The sequence below is a fragment of the Castor canadensis genome, chromosome 7 (genome assembly GCF_047511655.1).
Source record: "Castor canadensis chromosome 7, mCasCan1.hap1v2, whole genome shotgun sequence".
Taxonomy (NCBI): Eukaryota; Metazoa; Chordata; class Mammalia; order Rodentia; family Castoridae; genus Castor; species Castor canadensis.
In genome coordinates, this window is record NC_133392.1 from 9234539 (window position 1) to 9242725 (window position 8187).

Here is an 8187-nt window from a genome sequence, read left to right on the forward strand (position 1 = left end):
GGATAGTATTCAAAGTTTGAAGACTGGTAGGAATCTTTGTAAAACCCAGATGAAAAGACACTTTTTCACTCTCAAAGAGAGGGCTCCATGTAATTAAATCCAAACAGAATTTAGCACTAGGGGACAGTTCATTTCATTGTGAGATACTGTGTTTCTCTTTTTGCCTAGGCTGCTAGGAAGCTTCAGTTGAAACATAGTTTTTAAATGCTTTTATGGATAAAACCCAAGCATTTAGCATAATGATACACCTTGTTAAACTGTTTCCATGCCCTCTTTAATTTTTACTGTAACTCTCCAGCTTTATTGCAATATAATATTAATACAAGCTAACTGCCTCACGTCCCAAGATAGATAATAAAAAATTTAAATGAAAGGCATTCATAACCACTAACAACAACTGGAAACAGAGAGGATTATTTTCATTATTGTACATTTATATAAAAGTACATAAATATCATGTTAGATAGTATATAAGAATATAAACACTTTGGAAATTGACTTGAATAATAAAACATTGTAGCAAGAAAGAAATATTGCTGATGAAGATTTTTATGCCCACCATTTCCATGTCAGAGTCCCTCATTTGGGCTACAAAAGCAAGGTGGCAGGGGGTCCACATCTGCATACAGGCTGCATTCATCACAGCACTGGATTGCAGGACAAGACTCAGTTGTGTTGGTTTTGGCAGGGATGACCTTGTCCTGGATGAGCTTGTCTCCACTGCTACAGTTTGTCACCACGGCATCAGGTTCCTTTACAAGTCTTAAGAAAAGATATACATAAACCAAGGGGCTTAGGATTTTTCTTTTTAGTGGGTTTCCTACACTTGTCAGAGCTATCTGGGAAGTGTAAGGTTGGAGCCAATCACATATGTGACACGAGCCCTAGATTCAAGTTCTCTGACTGGGCTGAGTTCCTCTCTCACCCCTTCCTTTCCTACAATTGCTATGCATGTAAAATTGGATTCAAAGGAAGGAAGCATGAATTGCAAGCAGGGATCACTCAGCTAACTGCTGCAGGCCCTCAAGATGCAGGAATTATAGGGGACAGATGAACTGCAGAGGCTCCTGGCTCCATCTGACTCTCTAGACCTGGGACACCACTGCTGCCGACAGCCATTCTCTCCCATACTTAAGGCTCCTCTCTTTTAAACTCAAACATCTCTCTTATGGTCTACAAAACTTTGTCAGCTGTCCTCTATGGGGGCTCTGTTCTATTGGCTTAACTCACTGTCCCCCCAAGGCCACCAGCAACAAATGAGGGAACATTCTGAGAGCTCCCAACTCAGCTGAGAAGTCAGTGTGGCTGTCCTCTGCATGCTTAAGGCAGAGCTCATGGATGGTTCAATCTATAGAGTCCAGGACAGTGGGGTCTCTGCTAAGGGGCTGTTAAACATCTGAAGGTAAACCCAGTGAGGTCAAGTGACAGCACAGTCACTGTGTGTTCTGGCACACACAGCCTCCAGGCTGAGACCATTCTACTTAGGAGCTCACAACCCCAAGCCAGATGGAAAAAACCCCCAAGATTCTGCACCAAACTTCCTTTGCCTTCTCAAACCTGCCTGTGGCTCTTGATCACACCCAGGGTGTGGCCACTGAAACAAGGAATGACCCTGCTAAGCAGAGATGCCCAGTGTCCTATTTGAGGAGGTTGCTTTGCTTTTACCCACATGACTCACTTCAGTGCCTTGGATACTTTGAAGTAAAGACAGAAGACAATGCCTATCAGCACGATTGCAGCAATCAGTAAGCCGCTAACAATACCAATCATAATCTTCGTCTTGAGATCAAACATTTTTCATGCCTGGGTGGAGAAGGGCAGACAAGCAGTGAAGGTGGCCTCCCTCCCCACACAGCCATTAGCCACCTCCACAGCTTCCTCCATGGAGGAAGAATGGACCCCCAAACACAGATCCTTATGCCTAAGTTGGCCCAGGGTAGGTTAGAGGTTTTATTTGTGGATGGAAAGGAACTCAGATATAAAGTCCAGAGAACAGAAGATTAGAAGAACAGAGAGTGGAAAGCAGCTACCTCTCACAGGTGGTGATTCATCCTTAAATAGCCAACAGGCCTGTACTGAGATAGTGGTTTGACTCCTGAAGCCTGGGTCTCCTGAGCTAGACTCATGCTCAGTTGAAACTGACCTTTGCTGTATATAAAGTTTAAAAACATTTTATGGACTAAGGGAATTACTTTTTGTCAAAATGTTATCCAAAAATACTGAGAATGTGAGAAGCTATTTTGAAAGTGAGTGTTTTAGGGAAAAAAAAATTCAATTCTCCCAGTGACATTTGGGTTATATCATCTCAGGTTTAAGGAGATTCTGGAAACTTCCAGCCAACCCCTTTCAGCCTGAGATGGGGAGTGGCCTCCACAAACCATGAACCAGATTCTTTAGTAGCCTCTTGTTCCTCCTTCTGACTCTTTAGTAGACTAATTTGTCTTTAATAAGCAGTTTGCTTAATCTAACGTTCTAAAATTGGGGATCAGTGAGCCAGGAGAAAGAATCTGACTGCCAAGCATACTTACTATTGTTAAACCATCCAGCTCCAGTGTAAGGACAACTGTATAAAAAAGAAAATAAAAGAAAAAAGCTTTACGGAACAGGATATTTTATCAAGTATTTCTCAACCTTAAAATTTGAGAAAGAGGGATCCAATCATCCCTGTTAGTAGTGATTAACAGCCAAGCTGAAGAGCTCACATGTGGAAGCAGTGTTCTACCAGAACTCGCAGGGTGTGCCAACTCCCACAATTATGCCATGGGCTGTGTGACATCAACTCAGAGGACACCAGCTCCCTTTCACAGAATTCTAAATTCTGTTCCATGTTTAGGTACTTTTCATTATTTTCATAGTTATTTGAAACATTATTTCAAATCACTTAATTCTAAGTCTTTTAACATTTTCAGAGTTTGACTGCTAAACAAAAGCAGGTTTAATATTTCAGTTGTAAAAATAAAAGGAAAAAAATACAAGGAAGCTAAAAACACCCTAACACTTAAAAGTTCAATTTTAGGACTGGTGGAGTGGCTCAAGGGGTAAGAATGCCTGCTAGCAAGCCCGAGGCCATGAGTTCAAACCCCAGTGTCATGAAAAATAAATTAAAAGTTCAATTTAAAAAAACTGGTTAGACTTCTATGTGTTAGTTACACAATGAAATATAATATGAAGCTGCTTTCTAGGATTCAAGTACATATTCACTAATTGACCTTGGTAGATTGTCACACTTTTTAGTAAATCGGACTACAAAAATGAAAGTCAAAGAGGATACTATTCTCTTCAGGGTTATATGATTTTAAAGAAATTCAGTTGATGGACTCACCACATCACAGCTGAGGTATAAAATTAAGACACTCTAGGTACAGACAAGGTGGTATAGACTTGTTTTACTTTGCCACACTCTGCTAAATGTAAGTACAATCCCCAGAAATAGCATCTTTCTAATTTTGCTTATTAATGAGAAAACAGTATGTAATGCAAAAGGCCTTAATTCACTAAAACATTGTTTAGGTTTTGTTTTTCTTGTTGTTGTTCCTGTTGGTTCCTGTTGGTTATATAAGACTGCAGACTTCTCTGGTACCCCATCAAAGATATGAGGGAAGCCAAAAATCTCATCACTATATTGTTCCTCAAATCTCATGAAACATAAACAGCTTGACAATGCTTCCTTGTACCTTTCAGAGCATTTGTGTGTGTTTCTTGTGCAATATCCAGGGATTTTTACTGGTAAAATGAATATGTGAGAAGAATGGGGATAGTCCAAGTCAGCTGAAATCACAAGTGTCCTAGTTTTTAAAATTACTGATTTTTTTTGCCATCTCACATTACAATCATTTATCATTGGTGTGGATTTTGAACTGAAGACTAATGTCTTATTTCCACATCTTTAGCAAGTAAGAAACACCCTTTCTTAAATTAATAAACTCCTAAATTATAAACACTTTGGAAAACCTTAAAAAATTTCAACCATTGCAACCTCATTTACATGTGAAGGAAAATTCAGACCTTTTAAACAGTTAGCCAAAATAGTTTAGTTAGGACTATGATCCAAGTCTGGACTTGCAGTCTACTGTAACATGGCAGTATATTATATCTATGTACAAAAAGTGGAAAAGATAATAGTCACCCCTCAAAATCAAACCTAGGACTGTTAAAAATAGAATTAATAGACCAAGGGATAAGGGCCTATACAATATCAGTAATTATGATGTTTATGCATTTTTAATAACTGCAAAATTATCCTAGCACAAATATAACCTAGAATCTGTTATATAATGTCTCATTTAGTATAGTCAGGCCCAAATGCACAAATTATGGTTCCCACAGCTCCACTTCATTCATGCACATAACTCTTCTGTCCAACCCTTAGCTGATGCTTGTAACCTTTCCACAAAATGCCTGAGAGTTGTACAACATTTCCAGTTAGAGGCACTTCAAAGAAATCCATTCTACTCTCTAGAGGAGCTATTCCTATAAGTATGTTCTCTAGAAACAGAGCTTCAGAAAATATTCAGATAAAACTGTCCATCTGATTCTCTGACATACTACATTTGTAGGAGAGGAATCTAAACTACATTTGTCTTGAAATAAAATACACACATGACACCAACATTGCCTTTACCAGACTTGAAGATGTTTTCCGGCCACTTGGTGCTATGTCCCATGCAGAGATGGTTAACTTGACTGCATAAATTCTGGACAAAGGGCAGCAACTCAGAGTTGGGCATATTTGAATTGTCACTTCTTCCTTTGGTAAGAAGGAACATAATGCATTTTTAAAGATCATTTTCATGAAGGGTTCTGTGGCACAATTTTACACGTCATTGTAGTATTTCCTCCACCACAGGTGGTTGTGTGCTTTTGTCAATGAAAGCCTTTAAGTTTTCTGTCACGTTTGCAGATGTCAATACAGTTCTGAAAGGAAAAGGTGTGGAGGAAGACTGATCTAAGGCTCGCATGGAAGGTGGTGATACTGGTGCAATTACTTACCTGCGGATATTTATTTAAATGCTGACACTACTCTTTAGGATTCAGGTAATTGATGAACAGAATATGTATTTCATAAACATTCCAGGGGTTACGAAACAGGCAAGCTACTTATCTATATGATTCATAAAACCAACCCACCACTTTTACCTGGGTACCTCAACATTCCAACTATCCACTTACTAATCTCTCAAATCCTAGTTTTCATCTAGACACTATTCAAATTGACTTCTCCTCTGAAAAAAAAATCTCCAGGGAGTATTTTGCTGATAACCCAAAGGGTAGATCCATAAACAAGACACATGTGACAAAGACATATGTCAGTACAGATTCATGATCTAAAAATGTTAAGTGTGGCACCAAATATGTGACTGTCTTCTACAATTAAGGAACACCTTTGCCTAAACAAGTCACAGGCCTGTAATCCAGGACAATGCAGACATTGTTGCCCCTGGTGGTTCCACAGTACGCCATATTTCTTGAACTTAGAATGCCAGTAGAAAGGATTTCTTCACCTTTGTTAGGGCCACACTTCAGGTAAACAAAGCAGGGCTATTCACCTTGGGAGCTCAGGCTGTTTTTTAGACTCAACTAGATCCTGACTGAACAGGAAATGGATAAAAAACATTACACAGCATTTTTCCCTTTTTAAAAAAACAGCAGCAGATAAGGAGAGACCAGGGGTTATTTCTAAAACCATGCCCTCCCTGAACACTGGGAGTGTGAACATCTTATTTGGGGGGGACTATACATATTCATATAGATGGGCATTTTAGGGATGGCTACATTCCTGAGAATGCTCAATTAAGGGTACATTCCAGACTATGTTCAGTATAAGGTCACAGTTCAGGAAGGGAAGATGGTGGGCACACTTTGGGGTATGCTTAGCTCAAAATCATAGCGCACAGTTCAATACCTTAAAATGGTGGACAGGTACACTTTTGGGCATGCTCAGTTTGTATCCTAAACATGGCTGACAGGAATGCCTCTGGGATGCAGTTTTCTCTAAAAAGTTTTAAAATGTTACTTTTTGGAGTTCAGAACCATGTCTCTTTCATATCTTTATCCAAAGTTTCTGACACCAGGTCCTCTGTGTAGCTTTCAGATGTGTCAGTCTATCATGGCAGGGAGGGTGTGGCAGACAAGAAATAGTCACATCATGGTGGCCAGGAAGCAGAAAAAGGTGTCGCCCAGTGTAGTTTTCTTGGCTTTGTCTACAACCCACTCATTTCTTCTCATTTTCACTTGCCCTGAGGTACGAACACCATCTCAGCACAGAATCCATAAAGAAGGGAGGCTTCAGATGTCAGGGCATTCCCCTTGCTTTTCCTTGATGATGGGTATTGCCAGAGGAGAATGAGGGGGATCCCACAGCTTTCCAGTTTCAACTCAAACTCACAGGTCCTTGAGATACACAAATATTGAAGAGCATTTCATGGTGTCTAATAACAAGCAGTCTCACAGGTGGAAGTTTTAGCAAGAATTTATTTTAGCATAACAATATAAAGTAGGGGGGGGATAGAAAAAGAAACATTTCCTATTCCAGGTAATGGGAGCAAAGACTCAAAATGGAGGCCCCCATCTCTTAGTTTTATACTGGAGAGCTGGGGGGAATACACCGTCGTCAAAGATAATGGGTCTTGTGGCTGAAATCGCTGTTAAAACACGAGGGGGTCCATCCTGGCTCACCCAAACCACAGAGACAATAGGTGTGCTTTAGAACTTCCCTTTGATTATTCTCCACCCATCAAAGGATCCTTGCAGCATGTTAACATCTCAAAGAGGAAAGCAGAAGCAGGTAGCTCTTCAAAGTCTCCCTGTTCCAGTAACAGGGTCTCAAGAGATGGGAGGGGGCTAGCTGCTTTGGCCCTCCACCCTTTATTTCCATGTTGCAACGTAATAGTCTGGCCCTGTAAATATTTATTAAACAATTTCCCTGTCTTATCTATTCTGCCTCAATGGGCATTCTACTCAGTCCTGGGACTGAGTCTCGGTTAATTAAACACTTCTACCCGACAGCTTCTGTGCGCACAGAAAAGACAAGTGAGTCTTTTTCTAAGTAGACGCGGTTCCCTATCATCGGGCTCTATTTACTTACTCTTCACACCTGTCTGTGGGGACAAAAGGTCTCTGGGGAAGGCGGGCGAGGCGGACTCAGACGGACACGAGACGTGGCGAGCTGCCCCGACGGACACTGGGATCCGGGAATCCGAGTGTCCAGGCCGCTCCCGCCTCCCAGCCAGGCCGCCCGCCGCCCACACGGCCCGGCCCGACCCCGCCGACCCGGGACCTCGCCCGCCTCGCAGGCCCGCTCCCCGGCCAGAGCCCCTTCCCGCTGCCCCGACCCCTCCCGGCTCCCCAGGAGCGCGCCTGTCACCGAGCGCCACGACCCCATCCCCGCCGGCGCGGCGCACCCCGGAGCAGGCGGCGCCAGCAGCTCCTCCCAGTCCACGTCTTGGGTGCCGACACCAGTCCGGGCGAGAAGAAGGCTCTGGGTCAGGGCCCCGCACTCTGCATCCCAGGAGGAGGTCAGCGTCGGGACGCGGGTCAGACCCACGTCCTCGGTCCTGGTCTCCATTCCGCCGCCTCCAGCCCAGGACAGCCCCGGAACCTCTCTCGCAGGGCTTGAGTTTCCGACAGTGCAGAATGGAAGTGAGGACGCAGAGCGACTTCCGGCCTGTCCGACTTCCAACTCCAGACGAGTGGCGCGTCTCTCACCAAGGCGGAGACACGCATGCGCCTGCCGTCTTGCTGCAGGAGGGCGTTCAAATCTGCAGGCCAAGAGATCGAGGGCAGGGCATGTGCGCTGATTGCTCCAGTGCACCTGCCGCTAGGGCAGTGCGCAGGCGCAGTGCGTTGCGCGCGGAACGGGAACGTTTTTCGACGTTGGCTGTGGGGAGCTAGCCGGCGGCGCGCACAAGGAACGGTTGCGGGACGGATGGGGAAAGGGGGTAGGGTGAGGAGTCTGTGGGCAGGTGGGTGTGGTCTCGCTCCACGCAACCCGCAGGACCTACTTCTGACCCGATGACCCCGGAAGTGGACGCCCCGGCCCTTCCAGCCTCCAGCGTATGGCTCGGGAAGCGCGTCTGCCGTGCTTGGGGCGCCCAGCGTGGCGGACGGCCGTCAACTGGGGCCGGAATTTTACTCCACACCCGCCACGTGCGTTCTCGCCTTAGAGAGAGCTGAGGTGGAGGCTGGCAG

At 44.1% G+C, this 8187-nt stretch overlaps 1 protein-coding gene across 5 annotated transcripts; it reads right to left on the reverse strand.

Moving 5' to 3' along the window:
- Positions 1 to 413: 413 nt before the first annotated feature.
- Positions 414 to 7697, reverse strand: LOC109691648 (protein FAM24A-like). 5 transcript variants are annotated; one of them, XM_074078138.1, is made up of 4 exons: positions 4622 to 7297; positions 2529 to 2563; positions 1679 to 1803; positions 414 to 762 (listed from the first exon to the last, which is right to left on the reverse strand). In XM_074078138.1, the coding sequence occupies exons 3-4, from the start codon at positions 1792 to 1794 to the stop codon at positions 570 to 572; spliced, it is 309 nt and encodes a 102-aa protein (XP_073934239.1). In that variant the 5' UTR covers positions 1795 to 1803; positions 2529 to 2563; positions 4622 to 7297; the 3' UTR covers positions 414 to 569. The 5 variants fall into 5 exon arrangements, 3 of the variants coding, with proteins under 3 accessions (XP_073934239.1, XP_073934238.1, XP_073934237.1); XM_074078137.1 differs by lacking the exon at positions 1679 to 1803 and adding an exon at positions 7401 to 7697 and having other exon boundaries at positions 629 to 762; positions 4622 to 6390; XR_012449597.1 differs by lacking the exon at positions 414 to 762 and adding an exon at positions 7401 to 7539 and having other exon boundaries at positions 1795 to 2563; positions 4622 to 4747.
- Positions 7698 to 8187: the final 490 nt, after the last annotated feature.

Coding starts and splice junctions, on each gene's coding strand:
- LOC109691648 (XM_074078137.1), bottom strand. CDS start 7,564: ATGGAGACCAGGACCGAGGACGTGGGTCTGACCCGCGTCCCGACGCTG. Junction 6,391..7,400: donor CTGGCGCCGCCTGCTCCGGG/GTGCGCCGCGCC, acceptor GTGTATCTCAAG/GACCTGTGAGTTTGAGTTGA.